At 38.5% G+C, this 26,539-nt stretch overlaps 1 protein-coding gene across 4 annotated transcripts in view; it reads right to left on the reverse strand.

The window, feature by feature from the left end:
* FGF13 (fibroblast growth factor 13) overlaps positions 1 to 26,539 on the reverse strand; it is a gene marked incomplete at its 5' end in the record, with an annotated part of 525,641 nt that overhangs the window by 36,131 nt on the left and 462,971 nt on the right. For all 4 annotated transcript variants that reach the window (XM_082681965.1, XM_082681966.1, XM_082681967.1 and 1 more), the window contains one exon: positions 23,168 to 23,271. In XM_082681965.1, coding sequence (XP_082538091.1) covers positions 23,168 to 23,271 — 104 coding nt within the window. The remainder of the gene's footprint in view (positions 1 to 23,167; positions 23,272 to 26,539) is intronic.

Consider the following 26,539-nt stretch of genomic DNA (forward strand, 5'->3'; position numbering starts at 1 on the left):
TGTATACGTATAGCTGATTCACTTTGCTGTACAGCAGAAACTAATACAACACTGTAAAGCAACTATACTCCAATAAAAATGAATTTAAAATAAATAAATAAATAAATTAGAGAAGTTTATTTGATAAGGTGATATTTGAATCGGGACCTGAGGGTAGTGAGAGAGGGAGCAGTGGGTCTAGCTAGGGAAGAGGAGTCCAGTCTGAAGGAACAGCCAGTGTGAAGGTTCTACAGCAGGGGAGGCTTGTCACGATGTGAGGAAGGAACAGGATAAAAAGCACTGTCACTTGAGCATAGTGAGTGGTGAGTGAGAAGCTAGTGAGTATGGGGAGGGTGCAGTCAGACAGAGAGCTGGGGGACCATGTCACAGAGGGTCTTACAGTCCATACTAAAGACTTTGAAGTTTGCTCTGAAGAAGCCATTAGAGGAATCTGAACAGAGGAGTTATTACACGATCTGACTTACATTTAAAAAGGATGAGTGGAGAATCGAGTGGGGAAGCATGGGATGTAAGAAGGAAGACTAATTAGCAGGCTGTTGCCATAATCCAGGTATGAGAGGGGGAACCTAAAAGGTAGAAATGGAGGCGATGAGAACTGGCTTGGTTCTCAAGCTGCATACATCCTGAAGCAAAAGCCAAGATCTGCTGATGCACTGGGTGTGTAATGTTAGAGAAAGAAAAGACAGAGACAACTCCAAGGATGTCGACCTGAGCAACTGGAAGGATGGGGTTGCCATTTATTGAGATGGAGAAGCTTGTGGGGTAGAGCACATCTGGGGAAGGGATATGAATATTTCTATTTGGACAAGCTAAATGAAGGATGCTAATTACGCACCGAAATGGAGATGTTAAGGAAACAATTGGAAATAAGATTCTAGATTCTAGATAAGAGATCCAGGCTGGAGGATTTGGGGAGTCACCCATATATGGATAGTATTTACAAGTCATGAGAGCAGTACCTCAAGAGAGTAAATATAGATAAAGAACAGATCCAAGAACTGAGTCCTGGGGCCCACCAAAGTCTAAAGGTGAAGAAGATAAGAAAGAATCAACAAAGGAAACTTGGAAGGATTGGCCAGTGAAGGAGGAGAAAAACCAAGAGAGTGTGGTACCCTGGAGGCCAAGTGAAGAAAGTGTTTTTAGGAGGAAGGGGTGGTGAATTGCAGCCACCGCCAGGGTTAGGTCAAATAAGAGGAAGAGTGAGGACTGGACACTAGATTTGGAAATGTGGAGGTAACTGGGGATTTCGAGAAGAGTAATTGGGTGGAATAATGGGGGGGGGGCTGGCAAAAGCCAGACTGGAATAGGTTTACCGGAGAATGAGAGAAGATGAGGGGAGATGCACACACAATTCTTTGAGGGGTTGTGCTGTAACAGGAAACTAATAAATGGATTGGTAGCTGGTGAGGGATGTATAATCAAGGGAGATTTTCCTTATTTAAATGGGAAAAATGAGAGCATGTTTGTATGCTGATGGGGATTATATGTTAGGAAAATATGATGACATAGGAGGGATCACTTCTGGAGTGATCATCTTGAGTAAGAGATGTGGGATTGAATCCAGTGGAAAATTGTAAGGGCTGGCTTTATATAGGAGCAAGGAAAAAGTGACATAATAACGGGGGGAAAGGCAGAGTATGTAGGCACAGATATACGTGGGTAAGAGATAAGCTGGTGGAAGTACAAGGGAAATTTTATTTTCTATTTTCTCTGTGAAACAAGAATCTTAGCCTGAAGAGCGGGAGGAGACATTCAGGATTTCAGGAGAAAGAAGTATGAAACAATTAAGTAGGTTGGTATACAAGTAATTCAACTAGGGAAATTCTAAAATACTAATACTAATATGGAAAAGGAGGTAGAAGAAGAAGGCTTTATATATGCTAACATATTTAAATCCCTCAACCTTATGACTTAGTTTTCTATTACTATCCCCATATTACAGATGAGAAAACAGAGTCAAGTCAGCAATTCATCTGTGTAGTAGGCTTATTGGGCAGCATGGATGGTCCACCAATGATCAAGAATTTAAAGTGAAATCAGATGGTGGCATTGTGTTCACTTCCAGCAGCACTTGTACAGATGTTGAATCGGCAAAGATGTGAATTTAACGAAGGCGGGGGTGTTGCCAGTGATTAACAACGGGGGGAGAGAGGGGAAGTTGAATTAAATTGATAGTGTATGAAAGAGTGATTATCATGATGAATTGTGTCACCTAAGCAGGGGAAGGAGATAAGTGAGGAAGTGGAATTGCTAGAGTCTGGGGAATAGAAAGAATGAACTGTATAGGCAGAAGGTGGTAGTCAAAGAATGGGATGCTTGAAATTGCGTTGGGGGTAAAGGCTACTTTGAATGATAGTCTAACGTTTTCCTTAAGAGTGGATGGCTTAGGTAGGGTGGACAAGATCATTGGAGAAGCAAAGTTCAAGGAACTGAGAGGTCAAAGCACTTGACAGTCATCTACACGGACACTGAAATCATCAAGATTTACAGCAAGAGTAATGTGGGGGGTGTTTGTCAAGGGGCAATGGATATTAGTGTTGGAGAGAATGATAATCAAACACAAGAAACACTCCCTTTATCTCCTATTCATAGAAGGTACAATCAAAGCAGGACTAAAAAGTGGTGTATGGCCCAAGGGTAAACTAAGAATGGAGAAAAAACACTTGGGAGTTCTCACGGTTATGGTTCCGAAGACCACCCAAAACCCTTGCCATTTTCCCAAATAATCAGTTCACTGTTCCTATCAATTTGCTACTTGCGAACTTCCGCTGCTATGAGCCCGTTAATTCTATGGCTACTCTCTCGTGCCCTTTTTTCCCAATGAAGCAAACTAGACTCTGCATGATGCAAAAGCAGGGCTCAAGCATTGTGATAGCTCCAAACAGAAAGTTTGCTAGATATACACATTTTTTAAAAAGTCCTAGTTGCCTAGTCCAAGCAATAGGATTTACTCTACATAAAGGCAAAAGATAAATGAAATCTAAATCTCTCTTAAATTTGAACTACTCATGATTTCGTCACGAAAATCTTGAGAAATCGTAATAGTCATCTGCTACATTTGAAACTACGCTCTATACCACACGCAACAGTAATTCTGTGAAAGGAAAATTCTTATGATTTTTCTATCTTATTATTTAATTAGTATATTTTCACATCGGGGCGATTCTGATCATCTAATATGCATCTTAGTGACAATGTCACATATTAATTAAATCAACACACAAACAAAAGGGAGTGAAAAGCTGAAGTAACTTAGACACTGTCTAAAGGACACCCTGTTTTGCTTTTTTATCTTTTATAAAGGTAATATAATAAAATTAATTTTGGAAACTTTGATAAAGGTGTAAAAATAAGAATCGCATATGATTCTACCATGCAGTAATAACCATTCTTTAATCTTTTGGGGTATGTGCCTCTTTTCTAGGAAATGAGAGCCAAGAGATGGGGCCTGAATCCTCTAAGAGGTTTTGTTCTTGTTCTTGTACCTTCTCAATCTTTGCATTTTGTAATAATTCAGGCTCCTGTTAAATTATGGAGAAAATACGTGCTAGTTGTTAAGGCATCATGACTATTAATGAAAGGTTTTGCTCTAGATGAGAAATAGCTGTTTGGAATGAATAAAAGCATCTTCAATCTGCAGCAGAATGGCTTAGTATAGAGGTACTGGGGGGTGACCAAAGATTAGAGACAGCAGAACAAAACATAGAGAGGAAAAAGCTAAAAAGCCCATACTTCAGTGAACCTGCAGCTGTTTGGTCCTTACAAGATCTGACAGCCCGGCAGCCTAAGAAAACAGGGTGAGCTGAAACTGGCACAGGCGAGGTTTATGGGGCCATTCGAGGTTTGAAAGCGTGTCAAAAAGTGGATGGGATTAATGCACTTGGGAAACCCAGTTAAATGTCTAGCAATGATTTATTTCCATGAATATATGTTTTCTTTCCCTGTATGCATCACTGAATTCAGAAAGCCTTAACTGGTCCCTCAGTCTCCCTATCTATAAAAAAGGTAGGCTGTACCTGGAGGGGTGGGATGGGGAGGGTGGGAGGGAGGGAGACGCAACAGGGAAGACATATGGGAACATATGTTTATGTATGACTGATTCACTTTGTTATAAAGCAGAAACTAACACACCATTGTAAAGCAATTATACCCCAATAAAGATGTTAAAAAAAAAAAAAAAAAAAAAAGGTAGGCTGTAAAGGGAAAATGGTACATTATCTGAATTTGAGTAGATCACTTTTGTGGAGACGGTAGTGATTTCCTTATAAGGAATTCACAAAATTATGAACTCCTACCCATAAATCAGCCAATCAGAAATTTAAAAGGTTGGGGAATATGATTAACATTGCCAATGGCTCTTTCAAATTTAGTTGATTCCTTCCCAGAGAGCTTTTCATACTTCACTACATCATGCACGGCCTGTTAGAGTCATGCACTGATAGAACATCTCTGCAAAACAGAAGAGTGGAGCTGGTGATGAACTATGGGTTGATATCATAGGAAATAAAGCTGTGTTCCAAATAAATTATCCTGTAAAATGGATAACTAAGCAGTTAGATTCAGTCACGTCAGTTTTTCTTTTAGTATCTTTCATGTGTTCTGTGTTCCTTTTGATAGATGGCTATACCACTCACACCTATATCGGGTCCAAATCAAAGCTAGAAAGAGGAAAGCGCTGACTGTGAAACTATCGCGATGCCCTACTTGTGCACGTTTATGACTGGACCATATGGTTCTCATGATAGATAGGTGAGCCATGGAAATTCTGAGCTCTGAAATGGTCCCAGACTTATATAACATGAACTTGCACGAGTGTAGTGTTTTTTTGGGTTTTTCCACTGCTATTCTTCAGTTCATTTAACTTAGAAGAGCTTTCAGCTCATAATGAGCAAAGAAGTACACTCAACCGAGTAAAACAGGATCACAAAGCACCCACAAGAGATGGTTTTCCTTATAAAAAAGTTTCATAAAACACTCAAAAAAAAACCCGATTGCCTTTTCATAAGCTGCACTTATATGCTAAAATTGAATCTTAGATTCTACAATTGCACGAGCCTCATGAAAAGTTTCTGAAACTTTTGTTACATAGAAGGATGCCTTAAGTCCAATGTTCGTTCAGCCACAGTGATGCGGAGGCAAACATTTGTTGAGCACCTATGTATGTCAGACAATTCACAGGAGTAATCTTCGTGAACCTCAGACATATATGTTGGGTTGGCCAAAAAGTTCGTTCGGGTTTTTATACGATGGTACAAAAACCCGAACGAACTTTTTGGCCAACCCAATAATACCCCATGTTTTAGATGAGGAATCTGAAGGTCAGAAATGAAAGGTAACTTGCCCAAGGTCACACAGTGGGCAAGTGATAGTGAAGGATGGACATGCTTAAGATGTTTGTACTGTGTCTCAGGTGTGGGTTCGCCTAAGTCCTCTATTTTCCGTGACCCTATGAACATGGAAAATAAGGATGTTATAGTTCTTTCCCTTACATTCCTATAAATGTATTATGAGATCGAAAACTTGAAGCATTGCCATGTCTAAGGAATATTTACACTGCCCCTAAAGATTGTACCACTGAGGTGCGCTGTGTCCCTAAGACAGAAAGAAAACTACTGAGAGTAGAAAGTTCCATGGTGAACCCTTCAGCATAGTCCCACGAGTTAAATGTGCTCAGAATCCCCATAGCTCCTAACAGAATTATATACATCTCCATCTTCAAGTATATTTTCAAAGAAGGGACCTGGGAACATTGATCTCACTGTGTTTCTCTACAATGAAATAATTTGTGCAGAAATCGGAATTTTATGACAGATTCTATGTCCTCTAAAAGTTATCTTTAATTTTACTGCCACGTAGAGATCGATGAAAGCAAGGAGACTATAAACTATGAAACAGCTTTTCCTGGCTCATTTATGAAGGAATAGGACAGAAGTCCTCGGGTTTAACTTTCAGAAATCCCAAAGGCCAGCATTTTTGGTTCTCGAGGAAATTCAATATAAAGGAATAGATAAGCAAAACTAAGTCAAATCTGGTACATTAGACCTTCTTCTCCCTTCAGACCACCAATGTTTGGATGTTTTATCTGCTACCAATTCCTCCAAAGAAATCTCAAGCATGTTTTCTTGCCAGAAAAAGTGATATAAATTCTAGGGAATCATGACTTGATAAATTTGTAGAAGAGAGAAAATGCCCATGAATATATCAGAAGCTTGCTGATACTCTGTAGTAACACTAACAAAACCTGTTAACATAGTATATAACTAGGGTAACTTTGGGTGTAAATTTGTTTTAATTTGACCTCTGATTATATATTTGTTAAATCGTACATATTCAGTTATGCTCAGAGATCCCTTTTGATAAATATCAAGTTTTCAAATACTGTTTTACTGGGTTTGGAATGAAACTATAGAATGGATAATTACTATCCGAGAGAGGAAAGCCTCTAACTACCACAATTACCCACATTAATTCAAATTGCATGAAAAGAGAAATAACAAACGTTGAGAAGACTGCACTATGGGGGAAACTAAACAAACCAGCACAAAGAAAAACCTGATATTAACAGAGGGAGGAAATCATGTATTTTCTCCTGTTGTATGGGGTAATGAGATGCAAGCTTTGAGTCCACTAGACTTGTTTCCCGGGTCATTACCAGTGGGCAGGAATACAGGCTAGGCAAGTGAGCCCTTCATTAGGTGATGTAATAACTGAGTGCACCACAAAAGCCTATTTCTAAGCCCAAATGAGAAATTTTCGCAGTTGAGAAATACCTAGTTATGTACCTTACCATTTTCAAAAGCTGTCTACCTCCCTTTATATAAAGCAAATTGCCATATTTTGACACCACTCACACATTCATTTATTACATGAGTCACAGACCATGGAAATGTGACATTTCCCACAGTTCAGCGGGATGAATAGCAGGACCATTAAGCGGAGGTGATTAGAAGACACAGACAGTCATCCTTTATTGCTCAAGCCCAATTACGTCCCCAGTGGAATCCTAATGGTACTTTTATATAAATAAACCAGATAATCAAAGGCAGAGAAAAAGAAAATAATGTTATCATGAAAGATTCATTAGAAACCGATGACAATTGTTTTGATCACAAGTAGAAAATGACTGTTCCTTTCCCCAGGTACAACCCATCTATTTCAAAGATGATACCCCGCCGACCAGTACTGAGGAGCGTTCATTACATCTGCACTCTACTCAACACCATTGCTGAGGATTTTATGAAAAAACTTAATGATGGATGCAAACTTGAGGCATTTATGGCTTGCAAAATAGATTCCAGGAGTCATAGGGATCAAATGTAATTTTCCCATTTCATATAAGGAAGGGAGCTGCCTGAGTTCATACATTCATTTGAACAGGGCTTAGAAGATGCATCCTCAGCCTTCTAGCTCAGCGTGCTCACCTTGTAACTCCCCGTGCAACTGTGACATTACTACTTGTTCAACCAGCGTTTCTCACATATAACAACAAGGACATGATTAACCAAGTGGCATTTTATTCATCACTATTTTGGAATGGTGACAGAGACTTGGTAAACACGCAAGCCTCCATGAGGAAGGGGGAAACCCACGTGTAGTCTGGCTCTCCACATGGTTCCTTACTAAACTGTGCCACTCTTGATTCAGTCATCTCTTACTATGTAAATGAAAGAAATCGTATCTTTTCTCTCAATCTTTGGCCTCTAACATAGCGAAATGTTCTTCTGTCATTCACTAAGTGTTAGTAAAGCGCCTACCAGGTATTTAGTAATGAATTTGGTATGGGGGGAAATATAAAAAGAGAAGGCACATTCTCATCCACGAATAGCTTAAAATATGGTTTGGGGGTGCCCAATTTACACAAAAGAAACATCTGGGGGACAAAAGAGGTACATGAAAATATGACACACATTCTGCTCTGAGAACACAAAGTGAGGCCCTGTGATGCTCCCACAGGCTTTTATAAGGTTGTAACATTACAAGGAAATTGTCTGATATTATCAGATACTTCTTTAATCTCTGTATTTAAAATTGGCTTAATGAAGCCAAACAGAGTAGGGCCTTAAAGATGTGTAATCCAGCTTCTATCAAGGGACCTCTGCTAAATAAAAATTTGAAGACTGTAAGTTCTCCCGCGAGCAATTCAGGAGAGAAGGGAACGACTGAAGACAAAACAAACAATGAAGCAAAAACAAACAAGATAGTCTATCTCATTTGAATTCAGAATGTCACACTTTAAGGGAAAATGAACTACCAGGTATTCTTATAAAAGCGGGAATAAAAATTGAGTTGGTAAGGAAGCTTCTTTGAGCAACCACAAAGACATACAATAAAACTGTCTGGACGAACAATTTTCCCTTGAATTAAGTGGGATGGCCACAAAATTGTTTGGGGGACTACAGTCGGTATCATAACGGCAAGAAAAACTTTCTATATTTCTGGAAAATATATGAATCTGCCACAAGGTTGTATCAGAGGTGGTGATGCTGAAATTCCACAGAAGATTGAGATGCGTGAAACAACTAAAGAAAAGTTCATGTATGTTGCAAGAAAGCCACTTAATATTTCTTGGCCACACTGCCTCACATATAAACATTGCGTACATACCTACGACTTCTGGAACCATGAAGAATTCTTTCAGCGTGACTCTAGGCCACAATAATCAAAAAACTTTTAACGGACAAAAGGACGAATTTCACGTTACTCTTTTTTGGTTTATTTGTTGTCACAAAATATACCTATTTTGACTTTGCATTTAATCCAGCAGTATAACATCGTAACCCAAATATAGCAGTTTTTCCTGATCGTTTGTTACATACACATACCGCGATGTAGGCAATAGGGCCCGGAAAGAAGAAATCACCATATTTGATATTATGTATTTTGATATTATTATTACACTGGGTTGTCTCTATAATTCTACCGGTAGGGTCCTAGAAACAGGAAAAACTTAGAATAAAACTCCTTTTATGACAAAGTTTCTTTCTCATGACACAAACTAAATTCTCTCAAATGGGATGCTCCTTTACGGAAAGAGTACATTTATATCAAGGGTCCCCCATGGACTTATGACTCATCATGGATTCTGGTAAAGCAGCTCTGTACATGGCTTCCTGAAAGATTAATTTCCTCAATATATTGAATGAAACACTGGTTCATGACGAAATGGTAATGGGTTTGGTGGCAACAATAATGACAAATAAAGGTTTAATAAAATCTCATAAAAAAGACAAATTTTCTCTATTACTGCTGTACTTAGATAAACTCTCCATGAAAAATGTTATTGTTTTTTAATGTCTTGCTGCTAACTTTTAAGAACAAAGTTTTATCTTAAATTCTAAGAGAAAATACATTATTTACGCAAAAGTGATCCTGGTTGGCTTCAATTTTCCCGTAATGTTACAACAAATGTTTGAAGATGCAGTGTAGCCACTTGATTGGGTGAAGCCATATGCTAATTTATAACCTATGAAATAGCCATTCATTCATTAAGGAATTAAATGTTGGTAACATTCAGAAAAAGAAAGTGTTATTATAAAAGTGAAATGGGAACACGACGAGCAATTTGTGAAGTAATTAACTAATGTGCCAGAAATGAGCAACTTGCTGATGAGACTTCCCAGGTTTTTTCACAGTGGGTCCTACTTTCATTTCCTCTAACTTGAAAACACCAGATGAAGTTTGAGATCCGTCAGGCTGAGGACTGCTGAGCCATTTAAAAATCAGGATTTAATTACTAATAGATGCTATTTACTCAGGAAATCAGTGGGTTGGTATCTCAAACTATTATGACACATTTCATACAGAGAGATCTCTATACAAATGATAGCGAGGTCTCGGTAGAATTTCTTGGATTACTGAAATCTGGGTTTGATGAAATCTATATACTGCTAGCTAGAAAAATTATATCATATTAAAGGGATGACTCAGAAACTGTACGAATGACACGTATACTTCAGGATTAAGCAGTTACACATAGAAAAATGCTAGAATGTATGTTTGTAAAGCCTCTCAAAGGATGACTTAAGTCACCATTCAACGATGCATAACAACACTCCAGGAAATAACAATAATAATAAATACTCAATTAGGCATGGATGGTTAAAGCAAAGTAAAAATCCAAACCCACTAACTGTCCATCTTCTTTCAGCATGCTTTTGTTTTCTTCATAACAAGGAATAAATTTTATTTGGCAATTTATTATTTTAATATCATTCAAATTTAAGTATTTTTTATGTTTTAAAACGCAACAACATGTCTACAATTACCTTCTACTATGGAGAGTAAAGTTGGGTTTTGGTGAATGGCAATTTTTTCTAATCTTTATTTTATATTGGAGCATAGTTGATTAACAATGTTGCGTTAGCTTCAGGTGTACAGCAAAGTGATTCACTTATACATATATATGTATCTATTCTTTTTCAAATTCTTTTCCCATTTAGGTTATTACAGAGTGTTGAGCAGAGTTCCCTGTGCTATACAGTAGGTCTTTGTTCGTTATCTATTTTATTTATTTATTTATTGTTTTAACATCTTTACTGGAGTATAATTGCTTTACAATGGTGTGTTAGTTTCTGCTGTATAACAAAGTGAATCAGCTATATGTATACATATATCCCCATATCCCCTCCCTCTTGCGTCTCCCTCCCTCCCACCCGCCCTATCCCACCCCCCTAGGTGGTCACAAAGCACTGAGCTGATCTCCCTGTGCTATGTGGCTGCTTCCCACTAGCTATCTATTCTACATTTGGTAGTGTATATATGTCCATGCCACTCTCTCACTTCGTTCCAGCTTACCCTTCCCCCTCCCCGTGTCCTCAAGTCCATTCTCTACGTCTGCGTCTTTATTCCTGTCCTGCCCCTAGGTTCTTCAGAACCATTTTTTCTTTTTAGATTCCATACATATGTGTTAGCATACGGTATTTGTTTTTCTCTTTCTGACTTCACTCTGTGTGATAGACTCTAGGTCCATCCACCTCACTACAAATAACTCAGTTTCGTTTCTTTTTACGGCTGAGTAATATTCCACTGTACATATGTGCCACATCTTCTTTATCCATCCATCTGCTGATGGACACTTAGGTCAGCATGCTTTCTTACATCAGCATTTAGTCAGTACAGTAACCACCCTATCACAGCACCGATCAAATCTCATTATGGTTCCAATTTTTAAACTCAGGCAGCTCACAATTATCCTGACAAAAATGCCAAGTACTTCCCTCTCCCAAAAGGAAGATCGACCATATAAAAAGACTATTGTATAAATGCTTCTATATTTGCCATTTAAAAAAAAACCACTTTGTCAAATATTCTGACAGAAAATTCTAAGTAAATTAACAGGAGAGCCTGAGCTTTAGGTATGTGATCGAACAATCTAAAACCTGTTTGCAGAGCTACCTGTATGAATATTCGCACAAATGGGCAAAAAAAAAAAAGCAATGATGGTAAACTTATTTGAAAAGATCTGCCATCGTACAATCTCCTCTACTGACTCATTGAATTTCTGCCATATTACGGCAGATCTTTACCACTACGGTGGGAACAGGGATTACGGTGCCTGGGCCAGGTGCTCCCACACTGTTGACCCCTGAGGTTGGAGCACCGCCATTACAGCCTACTCAGAATTTCAGAGAGTACTAATAACCTTGTGGAAGAAAGAGTGTTTCCTTTTTCATATTGGGTCCCTGAAACTAACAAGACTGAGGTGTCCCCGGCTGTCAGAAGGAAAGTTCTGAAACAAACCTAGACCAGAATTGTTTCAAAAACATCTGGAATTCTTCTATTTCTTTACTGTTATTACTCCTCACCAGTTTGCTTGCATCCTTTGGATGTTTGGGCGGTACACAGTTACAAGAACAACACTACCATCCAGCCAGCTGGTTGCCAAACTGCCTCTCTGTGTCCACACAAAGGAGCAAGCTAGGAGACCAGAGCCCTTACCTCTCCGACAGCAGGAACCATGGAAATAGAATGGACTTGAGGACACGGAGAGGGGGCAGGGAATGTGTTATAGATGTTGAAAGACAAACAAACAAAACAAAACACCCCCACCCTCACCTTGATGCTGAAATCCACCAGTCTTGCCAAGGCTTGAGAGGTTCAAGGCAGCTGCCGTTGAGGATTGGCAAATAAAAGGATGAATTACGGAGTGGAAAAAGGCCCCTGTCAGAATCTGGAGAGAAGGCACACCGAAAAGGCTTCCAAATCATGTAAAATAAAACGCTGCTCTGCGTGCCCTCAGTGTGGACAGAAATCAGGCCAAGGTCCAGAGCAAAGAAAAGTACTGAGCAAAACCACCCATCGCGGTTCTGTCGATCTCTTTTCTCCAGGTTAGTTATTGGTTTGAATAAAGTCTCCTGCCTAGATCAGAGACACTGGCACTTAATGTGTTTCCTGAGCCTATTATCTTACGTGAAGTTTAAGAATTGTGAGATTCAAATACCCTTGTGACATAAATAATGCTTTGATTTATGGGCAGCCCTACTGGAAGCAGAACTTTTTTTGTCTGAGCAAATAATTCTCTTTGGGAATAGAGAAGTACAAAGAAACAAAGTCAGCTGGCTAGGTGGCTTCCCTTGCTGGTAAGGATATTAAGAATGAAAATATAATAAACAGCTTTAATAAATGTGCTTTTTATCCACTTGCTGTCTCTAGTGTTAAACGCCTCTCTAACCAGCCATCTAATCAGAGAGAAATGGTCCCTGAGTAACAGGGATCTCAGAGCAAGAGGAGATGGGAGCGTCAAAACCTCGCTCCATTTCCTCAACAGTGATGAAAATCACTGGTAGGAAATGAATTCCATTCTGGATAAATGAGCACTTGGTATTCCCCCAAAGATCAGATGTTAATATATCTTGCATATTGTAACTCCAAGAAGGCGCATCTCTATCTATGGGTCAGTATTGTTTCTCTTCGCTATGCCTACCTACTACTGCAGCATGACATTCCAGAAAAATGGAGGGGAAGATGTCCCCATGTCATTGTCCAAACACGTGAGTTTGACTCTGATATACCTTGAAGCTTTGGTTGGTTGAATCCACTGTAATCCATCTGTTACCCAGGTGGGAGATTTTTTTTAAAGAGTTGCACATCTATAAAACTTCTAAAGCACTTCAATTTATATCTTTTCTTGATATAACTGAAAACCATTTTCCCACTGCATTCAAGTTTACCTTGCTAGGACATATAAACGTGGTCTTAATGTGGTCTGCTGAACACTATGGTGTCAATCACCCAATATATATTCAATACAACTGGTAAATTTCCATAATGATGCCCCCCTACTCACCCCCATCCCCAAGGACGTTCGAATTGTTTCCCTATACGGATTTGCTTACAGTGAGTTCTAGACTAAAAATAGCATTGCCAGGCTGTGGAAGTTGGGGAGAAACAGTTTATGCTGATCCGTCCAGTAGATCAACTGTTAACAGTTAGGGCTCTGAACTTAGGACGAATTCCATGTGCAATGTAAACTCCAGCCATTGTCAGTAGAGATCAATGTGATCATTGGGCTGCCTAGTACCTTGTGGATGTTCCATAGATATCTGGTCACTGATTGGTTGATGAAGCTCCTGGACCATTTCAGGCCCAGATGTGTGACTGGGCTTTCTGAGACTGGAAGAATGGAGGGAGTTTTCAGGAAATCTTTACTTGAAAGGTTATGATAACACAACATTGTAAATCAACTATACTCTAATATAAAATAAAATTTAAAAATAAAAATAAATAAATAAAGGTTATGATACAGTATAGAAACACTCAGCTTCAGATCTCCCCGAGGCTCTGCCTCTAACTTCTTCAGCGCAAAGGGTCTGCAAAGTGTTAACACTTGTATTACAGGAAATCATTGTTATGATGTGGGCAGGAACCAGGGAATACCGTATACAATATTTTGGAGATTCTTTAATCAGACCAACAACCAAACATTTTTGTTGTTGTAGCCTTGCTGATTTTGTGACCAGATTATAGCAATGGATTTGTTAGGCACAGGATTTTTTGTTATACTATTTGCTATATACAATGGAGTTTTACCTGTTGGCATCTCACTTCTGAAAGCTATCACTGTCGTTTTCTAGTGTCTCTTTGTCAATTATGAGACTATTATGGGATGATTCACACCCTCCCTCTGTTAAGCATTTTTCATTCTCTGTATTATTATAGTCTACATTCTAACACCTTGGGGCAGTTATTTACATTTGACTTTTCCAAATCTCTATAATAATTTTTTTCTCAGGTAAAAATGGACATCATCTCTCATTTTGGCTACTCCTGTTTTATGCTGAGCCAGAATTCCTATAGAGCCTACATCTGAGGCTCTTATGGAAGGGGATGTTATATATCATGGCTACTAACTGTATGTAAAATCTTTCCAAGAAATGAATTGAGGCTTTTCCAGTACTTTCACTTCCAGGAATGTCAAAAGCAGTTAGTATCAGAGTATCTGATGAACAACTTAAGCAGAATTTTAGCACAGACGTGTTATCTATTCACACATTCAGCCTGGGCAAAACATATTAAATATATTAGTCGGGGGCTTGCCAGTTATTAACCTTGGTTACAGCTATTACAATGATCAGAGAAATGCTTTCATTTAAAGTTTCCCTGTTCAGAAGTCACAATTCCCTTTAAGCGGTGTAACCATTGAAACCAGTGCTATTGCCTTCATTTTTTTTCTCGTGTCTCAGTAATTCACTTTCTTATGTAATCTTGAAACGTTAACACTTGAGAGAATGCATGAAAAGTTATAATTGGGCCCCTTCACGTATTTTAAATATTCAAAAGCCTTGACAGAAATAATGTGATTTTTCTTTACTTTTTGTTATATGCATCTTTATTAATTATTTTAATGAATATTTATTTAAAAGATAATTTTTGCTGGGTATTGCTCTATGTCTAAGAAGGGGGTGGAGAAAAATAAAACCAGTTATTACTTAGTGAGCATAGGATTTGGTAGGTAAACTATTTTAAAATATTTGAATTTCACGGAAGAAAAAGGATAGCAAGAAAAAGGGTCTTGATGGGCTCTGTGTTTTTCTATCACATGGTGGATTAAAATTATACAAACAAGAAGGCAGGGACTAAAAACAATGTCTGCACCAACACATGAGATTCACTGAATGATTAAATGAAATATAGCTAAAAAGTCTTATTTGCTCTGTTTTATAAAGCTATCAAGCATTACAGAATACGTTGCCAGAGCAATCTCTAAAGGTATTACACGTTCAGTGCAGGGTATGTATTTAAAACAGAATTATTTTAGGAATTCCAAAATAACTCATCCCGTAATAGCAACAGAGCAATGAGCATAAGATTGGTTTCTTCCATTTGTCTTTCGTGTATGTGTGTTGTATGCGTGTGCATATACGTGTACGTGTGTGCATTATCTCCTTATATCTGGTTTTATTGGCTAAAATTCTTCTTTGTTATTCTTGCCAATTATTTTATTCTTTAGCTCCAAAAGACTGGCTTTTTTCCTACAACTATGAATTTAGCTTCTGAGTTAAAGCCATGAGACACTCTTTTAAATATGTACCCCATGACCTTTCATTTGGATTATTTTTTCAACTTGGCCTCAAAAACGCAATACAGAGCCAATCTTACTCTATTTAGCCATGACTACTATTGTCTCCTTGATTTCTGAGGAAGTATCATCATCGGTCATTTTTTCCATCTAAGAAACTAAGATCTTCACCCGGAATAATTTCTCAGTTTGGTCATTATTTTTTTTTTTTTTTACAGAGAGCATAAAGAGAAGGCCCTTGACTTTGAAGGCACAACCAACCAGAGTCATCTAATTTCACATTCAAATAATGTCAAGCTAGATTTTCTTTCACATTTGAATGAAACTTCCATTAACTGCAAAGAGAACTAAACATGTGAAATAATCTGTGACTTGGGAAATCTATTTTGGGTTTGAAAATTATGCTGATTCACTGGTATTCTGAAGGAATATCTAAGACGAATACAGAAAGTTTGGTATATTTTTCAATACAATAATTGTAATGACCTCTAATTCAATAGCACCAACACAATAACTACAAAAGCCTCTTTAAAACATAAAGCTTGTCTGCTTGAGCTTAGCAGAGCCATTCATTAGCAAATAAAATCTGCTTGTTTTCTCTGCTTTTCTTCCTGTAAAATAATTCCGTGTCTACATTTTCCATTTTTAGTGATACCACTCAGAAATAGGGGTGTATGTGTACAATTACCCTTACAATCCATTAGTCTGAACTGAAAATGCCCATCAAAATTGTTTAACCCCATAGCCACTGAAAATGAAAAAGTTTTCTAGATGTAGGTACCAAAATTGGGAATCTACGTTTTCAGAGTCAACATTTTTTAAATTTTATATTAAACAAATCAAATTCAACAATTTGTGAATTAACTGAAATATACAAATAAGCTAATGCTGTAAGTTAGAAGTTAGAATTTATTTGTGTCTACTCGTTTTGCAGGGGGGTGATATATATGATGGCTACTGGCTATATGCAAAACCCGTAACGATCATTTTCTTCTATATTGGATATGATAGCGCTCATGTTCATTTTAAATATATTTCCTTTTATAATTGAGTCAATCCCATCTCCTTAAAGAGCTGTAATGTTTAAACCAGTGCCCTTGCATTTAATTCTACTGAATTTATAAGTCTCTGTGATAATAACCCCAGAAGTTAAATTATACGAACTTGCTGATACACAGATTTGACATAACTCAAACATTTTACATGCTACAAATGTTTGCTGGGAGAACATTCATCACTCTGAAATGATCGATGAATTCATCTAAATTTTAACATCCTTTCTGTACTACAATATGGTCTTGAGCTGTGAAGCCGTATCACTGAAAATTAGATCTTAAACTGTCATACACTAAAATCAGAGGAACTAAAGAAACCTGCAAATGAGTAAGGTCGCAGCTGACAGCGAAATGTCCTGAACATCTGAGGCATGTTAACATAAACCAAGACCCCACACATAGTATGAAATCAAAACATGTATCAGAACTGATTTTAATTCACCTGGACGATTTAAACTAACTTTCCATTAAGTAATGGTATGGAAGCCCAGTGACTAGAATGGTGAACCCAGGAAATCCTTGCTGTTGGATCCTATTTTCTATGACACTTGTTCATCTGGGGAAAAATGTGTTAAATTTTCTCTACTTCAATTTAGCTATCAGTAAACTTATATGGCCTATCTAAAAAAACAATGGTCATTTCTCAATTTATTGACTAATTATCTTATTTTTCTTAAGAGATTTGGGATACCTGAAAATATAATGTTAAAAGCTGGGTTCTTCAGAGCAGGTATTTACTCAAAGTGTCTCCCAATGGATTGTTTACTAGGTACAATAAAATAAAATAAATTTTAAAAAGCAAGAACTACACAGTGGAAAATCAGTCAACATCTTGAATGGATCATCAAAATTAACATCTGTGAGGGGAGAAGAAACTTGCTAAGTTTAAGCTAAGTAAAAATAATTCAATAGAGAAGGAAAATATGCCCTCTTAGTTCAGGTTCAAAGTCTGCCTGGGGCCCTGGGATCAGTAACACACACTGCCTCATTCCCATGGCATCAGGCGGACTCTCAGAGAGACCTGCTTCCTGGTCTTGCATCTAGTTTGCTCTGATAGTCCCAGGACCATAAAACACAGCAGTGAAATCACTCCTAAAAGCCCTCTCTAGAAATATCTGAATGGAAAAGGTTTACTTGTCAAAGGATTTCTACTTGTCTACACATGTTAGCTATTCCAACAACAACCCAAGCAGCACAGTGTACTCTGGAAATGGAAAACTAGTGTTGAAGAACAGGAAATAATTAGGCAGGGAAAAATGCTGCTGCCAAGTTCTGGAATATTCCAAAAGCAGAAGAAAATGCTTTGGGCTCAGCTTTGAATCTTTATTATCTTGTTTCTAATATCTGTTATTACTCCTCTATTAAGATAGTTACTAGGACATTAATAACATTTTTACATTTAAGACTCTTGTTTTCCTATAGCGAATGTTCCTTTATTTCAAGCAGTTTTGAAATACATATTACAAATGGCTTTATACTATTAAGTTTTCAGGAACTCTCAAAAGCTTGTGTCCAACTCATTATTCTTAGTAAAGGAAAACCAAAGGTATGAACAAAGTTCTCTATACACAATGAGTAATAATTTCCTTACAGTTCTAGAAAGACTTAGTTATATCATGGACAAAAGTAAATATGTTATGAAATAATGGCTAATTATGAGTCTCTGTGCCACAGATGGTTTCTCACTGCCACTTGAGCCTACATCAAGTCTGTCCCCCATGGCAACAAGGAAAAAAGGGAGGGGGAAGGGTGCAAGAATCCTGAGATTAATCATGGAAAGCAAATTGCTATCTCTGTAGCAATTACAATGTGGAGGTATTGTTTCTTTATTTAATGACCAAAGGGGGTAAGAAATGGTAAAAGTGTAAAACTGAATTTAAAAGAAATCGAGGAGAAAAAAATAAAAGAAATCGAGGGATGCAGAAGCAGAAATGCAAAAGAAGATAGAAAAAAAGAAAAGGAAATAGAATAAGGAATCTCTCTGAAGGATCAGCATTTTCTTTCATCTCAAGAAACAAGCCTTTAGAAATGTAAAGGCAATTTGTTTACAAGAACAGAAAAAGAAGGTCAGCTTCAGAAATTTCAGATATAGGACAAAAGTGCCTGTAAATTCATGGTTTCTGACTTCATTGCGGGGGTGGGGGGCAGTTCTCAGTGCTATTCAGCAATCATTTTTCTTAGTTGTCTATCAGTGGTTTTCAACCCAGGCTACACATTAGAATCATCTGGGGAGCTTTGGAAAATACTACTGCACAGACTCCACCCTCAGATATTTTGATATTATTGGTTCGTGTTTAGCACAGAGAATGGAATTTTCTTAAAGGTCCTCAGGTGATTCTAATAGGTAACTAAGCTTTGTGAACTATCATCTGACTAGGGGGGTCAAGAAACTTTTTTTGGTAAAGGACAAGATAGTAAGTAATTTACGCTTTGTGGGCCACAAGGGCTCTTGTTGCAACTATTCAACTCTGCTGTTGTATCGCAATGGCAGCCATAGACTTTTGAATGGGTGTAACTGTGTCCCAATAAAACCGTATTTACAAAAAGAGGTGGTAGGCTGGATTTGGCCCATGGGTCACAGTCTATCCACCCCTGGTCATTAGACTGTTTCCCCTCCCCTTTCCTAAAACAGCTGTTCCAAACCGTCACCTATGTCCTCCCTATGCCTGATTTTTGGCAGATGACTCTTTCCTGTTTCAGTGGGAAAATACAGGTCATCTGGCTAAAAATTCTTCAACTTCCTTGTCCATCACCTGCAGACTTAGTACACCTACGTCCGCATCTGTCCTCATCTCTTTGCCTCCTGTTGTAGAAACAGCATCATCTCTTCAAGGTGAATCTAATCCTCTTACTTCTACTCAGTTCCATCACTCTCTCTGACTCCTTTGGGACCCTACTCCACAAAGGGTCCCATCTCCTATGTCTTTAGCATCTCCCTCGGTACTAGCTCTTGCCCTTCAGCTAACAAATATATTCAAGAGTTTAAACCAAAGAACCCTCAAAGCCTTCTTCAATCCCACGTCCTCCTCTAAATACTCACCCATGTCTCCCTTTCCCTTAGAAAGTCTACACCTACTGCCTCTGCCTCCTCTCTTCCCATTCATTCCTCAAGTCACTGCAGTCTGGCTTCTGTCCCCACTACTCCACAGACAGTGCTCTTGCCAAGACTGCTGAAGACCTTCATACGGTGTATTCCTAGTTCTTGTTTTACTCGTTTTCTCCGAAGCTTCTGACATTGTTGACTCTTCTGAAAACTCTCTCCCCACTTGGTTTTTGCAATGCTATGATATCTGCCACAATTCGTTCTTTTGCTGCTGGCCGCTTCCATGCTAGTACTGTCTAATATTATTCGACAGACTCTCTTTTCTCCTTACGCTATGTATTCCTCAACTCTTCTCGTGGCATCAACCACCACCTACATGTGGTAACTCCCGCATTTTATCTCTAGCTCACATCTCTTCCTCAAGCTCTAGGTTCATATTTTCAAACATCTATGTCAAGCTGTACTCAGGTATCTTTTTTTTTCCCCCCAATCTGTAGTTTTTCCTTTATTCTCCATCTTGGTTAATAGCTCACCATCAACTCAACTGCCAAAGGTAAAATTCTCACTCTCCCTCAGGGACCCTAATAACCACTGCTGTGCAAATTTAAAAAAATGTCTACCTGAGGATACTTTATTTCCATCTGTGCAGTAAACGGCAACTATACATGTTCAACCATACATGGTGTTCCTACTCTCCCTCCAAATCCAGTCAGCCACCAAATCCTCACGATTCTACCTCTGAAATGCCTCGCAAATCCCTCTCCATTCAGCCATTGCCACTGAAAATGTTCTAAGGCAGCCCTTAGTCAGCCCTCACCAAGATAATTTTCAATAACCTCCTAACAGATCTTTCTACTTGCCCATATCAGTAGCCTCTACTTCCTTTTCTTATTTTTGCTTCCTCCCTAAGGTCTTTGTCCAATCTTATTTTCTCTTTGTTAACAAAACTGCGTACAGTATTTCAGTAGCAGAAGTGCCACGGTTTTATGTAAGGGAAGCTTTCCCTTTGGTGACCCTCTCTTCCTGATGAAGCAAGATATTTCATTTAGCTTTTTGGTCTTGTGTTGTTGAAGTCACTAAGACAGACAATATCCTGAGAGAGTCTGAGTACTATATATATATTTTTTACTTTTATTTATTTATTTTTTTTGCGGTACGCGGGCCTCTCACTGCTGTGGCCTCTCCCATTGCGGAGCACAGGCTCCGGACGTGCGGGCTCAGCGGCCATGGCTCACGGGCCCAGCCGCTCCGCGGCACGTGGGATCCTCCCAGACCGGGGCACGAACCCGCGTCCCCTGCATCGGCAGGTGGACTCTCAACCACTGCGCCACCAGGGAAGCCCAATATTTTTAAAAAGATGATAATAAATGGAGTACCCACTGAGGATAGTGATCAACGTGGTGATGGGACCCCAAACCACAATCAGTAAGAAGTAATGAGAAGAACTGGGTAATTTATCCTGGAGAAGATTCTGATTCTTTCCTGGAGCAGACTAATTTGGGTATTTCTTCCTCTACGAACTCTAGGATTATCAATCAGACATCTCTCCTCCTTAAAGAAAACCTCGTTTCTTTTCCTTAATAGGAAACACTTACTTAAGGTTTCCCTTCCTTAATAGGAAATGCATACAAAGTGGTCCACATTTTGCTGTATATTGGCCTGCCCACCAAAGAAAGGCAGCCCACCCATCTACAATGCTGATTCCCCTGGAAAGCCTTCCTTAGAAATGAGCTCACGTTGACATTTACCATCTGCTAGAATAACGGTCAACTTGAATGGTAGGCTATGAGTTTTTGACATCAATTCCCTACATGTAATACTGCATGCCCTCATTTTCTTGAGTGGGAGCACGTGACATACCGCCTAACTTACATGCCATTTTCTCATTTTAACTTACATATTATTTGCCAACTGTTTTAAAAAATTTACTGTTGCCAGATTTTTAAAAAATCAACCTTTCTCATCAGGGCACCGCAATGGTGACCACACAGCTCAGTGAAATTCTGGATGCTTTACCAGTAATGATTTCCTACGCCATCCGGTATTTACCTTCTCAAAAGTATGCCCTGTATATTCCATTTCCTTCCCATACCTGCATAGTAGTTGCAGAAAGCAGTCATTTATTTTATGAAAAACCTACCTTTGCATCTGGTCCTGATGAGGTAGTCTGTTGATCTAAATGAGGTTAATTAAAATCCTTTGTTACTAAATTATCTTAATGCACAAATCTGAAAGACAAATCCCCTTTCCTATCGTTTATAATAATGGCCATGTATTAATAAAGTGACAGATGTCATGAAGTTCGCAATGAACTCAAATCTTGCATTTGTAAAAAAGAATAAAACCCCTACATTTATTAAACAACAAGACAGTTGAAATGGCCTGATAGGAATGCTGATCGTGATCAGGATTTGAAGATTACGCTTCCAATCTTTTATTGTGGAATCTGAAATGCACTACCCAGTTTACCAAATGAATAGGCCCTTTGGTCTCACTCTTCTCCCGCCCCTCTTTCCCATCTTGGTCTCTGAAAAACAGAGTTATGACATGGTTTCACCAGGTCTGAGAGTCTTTCTACATACCTGGCTTTGAAATAAATTTAAGGAACAGACCAGGGCAAGAGTGTTTAAAGGTAACCACTTTTGCAGTTTGAGGAATAGATTTCTCTAGTCATGGTAACAGCCTACTTCAAGGCTATCTAGAAGGAAGTTTGAGAAGCAATTTTCTCCATTTTTAACATCTTATCCTTTTCTTAGAATATATGAAGTTCAAAACAAAGATTAAAAAATATTCATATATTAAGTGGTCTCCTGTACTCTGTATCTAGATCTACTGCTAAGAATAAAATCCTAACCCTGGTACTGTACCATTTCTGCCTATGTTTAAGTGTAAAAATTTTAAAAGTTTAATGTGGCCCCAGGTTCCTAGCTGAACTGTTGCCTACATTGTTTATAAATTTCTTGGAAAAAGTTTCATTTTGTACTCTGTACATTATAAACTTTTAAGAAAAGGCAAGCAGGAATTTGCAAGGAGAGATTGAACTGTGCTTGATGGAAAAACAGAATTTAAAGTAGAGACAGCAAATGTGACCTAACTGAACTGAATATAAGATACAGAAACACTTCTAAAACTGTTCTTTATGTCCTAGAGTTGATTTGAGGATGAGGTTTCATTAATTTCTTTAGGAGTAAACATGGATAAATATATGTTGAACTGAGTTATAGAAATGGCTTTGCTTCCCACAGCTGCAAAGCACTACAGCAAGACAGACCATTATATCATATGCTACACAAAATAACAACCCATATGCCAATGTATGCAAAAATGTGTAATGAATCTTTGAATTTTATACCCAAAATGCTAGCTTCAGATGATTAATTAGTGATAGACATAATTTTCACTGGAAATTAATGTCTTTTCAAAGATATTTCCATCCAGACCACTCTTCCTCAAATCACACAAATCTGCAATGATAACACATATGCAGCCTATTTCACTTCGTATCAGGTGAAAACTAGAATAATCAAAACATGAACACAGTGACAGGCTTACCGAGGTGTACAGGTATCCCTCGCTGTTCATTGCCAAATACAGCTTGGTCTGAACTCCTTGAATAGCCACCACTCGAAGACCCACAGGGATGAGGTTAAACAGAGCTGCAACCAAACAGAATGTGAAAACAAGGTTAGGATTTCGAATTCCATAGCTTTTCAATGTTTCCAGCAGGACTGTCTGGTCTTCCAAAAGTAATGTGTGCTTGGTAGGAATATTCATATATATATATATATATATATATATAACTCCAGATAGATAGGGCCTCTTCTACCTTTCAATATTTTTTTTGTTTGTTTTTTTTGCGGTACGCAGGCCTCTCACTGTTGTGGCCTCTCCCGTTGCGGAGCACAGGCTCCGGACGCGCAGGCTCAGCGGCCATGGCTCACGGGCCCAGCCGCTCCGCAGCATGTGGGATCTTCCCGGACCAGGGCACGAACCCGTGTCCCCTGCATCGGCAGGCGGACTCCCAACCACTGCGCCACCAGGGAAGCCCCCTTTCAGTATTCTTGATTCATGGTTGCAGTCATACAACGGGGACTATAGCTACATATTTTTAAACACCCCGGAGAAAATGGAAGACAATTCCATGGTTTGTATAGTGTTGGAGGTGGGAAATCTTGATGCTTCTGTAAAGATCCAGTTCCAGGAATTGGTCTACATATTAAATAGCTTTATTTTCAACCAGCCAAGGTTTTAAACTGCTCCCTTAGACAACTGCTGAAATTCAGACACAGATATGATCTATCAGCTGGGGAGAGATTCCTAGAATCTTAGAAAAGACACTAGTCCAACTCCTTCACCTAAATTATCTGTATTATTTCCGACGCAAGCACAAAAAAAGAGTTCCAGGCCTTGAAAAAAAAGGAGTCTTACGTTCCCACAGTAGTATTTCTTAAAGAACATTTTCTAAGATTGGGTTGAGATAGGTTGTCTTTTAGTCTCTGGGAGCAAAGGTTATAGGAATAAAAACAATGAACTTGAGAGGTTTATTTATTTCATTTTTTTTTCCTAAATAGTTGTAAGTGGGCAGCTGGCTGGTGCCCAGGAGGCCTTCATTTCTCCATTTGAAGGTTTGATTGCGTGAAACTTACACCCCGGCTCTCCTCACAATCACACACCACTCACTGGATGAAACCAGTGGGCGTCTTCCCCCTACCAGCTGTCTACTCCCTCCTACACCAGGAATAAAAATAAAACAGTACATTTTTAAAACGTAGTGCTTGCCACACACATCTTTTGAAAATAGCCTGTGCACCTTTCTCTCAAGAGTCCTAGACCAATGTTGACGATTTTTGCCTTGGTGTGTAAGTTTATGGAGGATGATAAATTGGTCTGCTATCATTCCTGTGAACGAGAACGTAAAGCAGTCACCCCGTGGGTAAGAATAGTTTCTCTCAGATCTCTTATCTTGGTGTATGTATATTCTACTACAGTAGGTGGGGTTACAGAGTTGAGAAATATTAATGAAGAACTCAATATTCCTTGGTGAGCCTACAATGTACCTTTCCCTTAAAGTCAGCGTGTCACCAGAGAGGAGCTAGGACATTGTACGGTTCAAAATACAAGTGTTCCTACCACACGCCACTGATGGCATTTCATTCAATACTCATCATATTTGAAGCTGTGCCCTTCTGCTATGTGAGGTGAAGGAAAGTAATTGCACAGACTGCGAGCCAGGATCTAATGCTATATTTGACCATGCAGTGCCCAGGAATGAAGTCTGATCTCATTGAGCATGTCACGTATACGTTCTATCTCTTTCTGTTGATGGTACCTTGCTCACGGCAGGTGCTCAACACACATTTGTGGACTGCTAGCAATCTGCATGGTGAAACCATGATAATATTACATTTTTGGAATGTAATAGATCACAATCCCATTATATAAAAGCTCATAGTTTTAAATTCTGATATCTAAAAAACCAAATGAAACCAAACAAAAACCTCCATATGGGTTTGGCTTAAAAGCCAAACCACTAGACAACTAGAACACCAGTGTATGTCTGAATCCTAGTTTAGTCAAACTAATAGATGATAACAGATGATAGATGACAGGTAATAAAGGGCGCTCAGAATTGTTTCTAGAACTTCAATTTTTACAATATTCTGAACCTTCTTAGTTCTCTGAATGCAGGTGGTAACCAGCAAAAAACAGAGTAAGAGAGAGAGAGAAATATTTGATTTTCACCGTGTGCCCCAACTCCTCTCTGATGTGGGTTTTAATGGGCAATAAAATGCTTAAGTCCCAAACATCAGATAGCAGTAGGAGGAAGAGAAGCAAAGAACATCCGTAACCCATGCCCGGCATTATGTATTCCTGAATAATGGTATGAACTCTATAGCGGCCATGGATTTTTCACTACGTACCATAAATTTCTGTGAAGCCTGATTCAGAAACAAAAAATACCACTCTAAAATAAAAAATTGAAGAGAGCAGCAAAAGTGGAGAGTGACGGGTGATACCAGTCCAATCTTTTTTCTTTCGACATTCAAGATAGATCATAAAACAGGTTTGTTTCAAGTCTGTCTAAAGGGACAGTATTTCCAGATAAAAATGCAAAGAAATTACATCAAGGGTGAGCTTGCACAGGTTCAATATTCTCCAATATGCCTTTGCTTCTCTAAGTCTGGAGTACTTCATGGACTTAAGATATTATTTTGATTAGGATGAAAATATGCTGAACATGAAAACAATTGATTTTATTTGTGTATCTAAAACACATTCATTAAACACCTAATATCTTTTTCCATTTCTGCCAAAATTTTGAAGATTTTAATAAATAAAAGGGCCTTCGTTTCTTGTTTTCTGTTGTGTCTACGTAAAAACAAACTCCTTCTACCTCGAAGGGACCATTTTTCTCAGAGATGTGCACACAGTTGGCACTCAGTGTTTGCCAAATACGAAAGCGAGGCCATCCTTTTTTATCAGTTGGGTTAAGATCAATTTCTCAAAGGGAGTAATTTAAAAAGTATATATTAATGTAGATTGGAAAGAGCTGACCCATTGAACTGGTAACACTACTGGAGTTTTGAAAGGAAAGCTGCCTATTCTAACATCGCCCTCATTGAACCCATGGCAGATATAATAAAACCACTCCCTTGAAATGTCTATCATCTTTTCCTTTTCAGGGGGCAATAGATAATTTACAATGGTTGACTTGCTCATGATGAGAGTTTATCGGACTAACATTTATCATTGTACTAAAGCTACCTAAGGTCAGCTTGAATGCATAACATCAAACATATGTTTTCAGAAACAGATGTATCTGGGTAAACGTGAACTGATTTGTTTTACCATGATCTGGCTTACCGTGTCAGAATTAAAGTATCATAAAATCAACCACGTTGAATTAAGCGAGAAAAAAATGAA

This window comes from Grampus griseus (genome assembly GCF_964374135.1).
Source record: "Grampus griseus genome assembly, chromosome: X".
In the NCBI taxonomy this organism is placed as follows: Eukaryota; Metazoa; Chordata; class Mammalia; order Artiodactyla; family Delphinidae; genus Grampus; species Grampus griseus.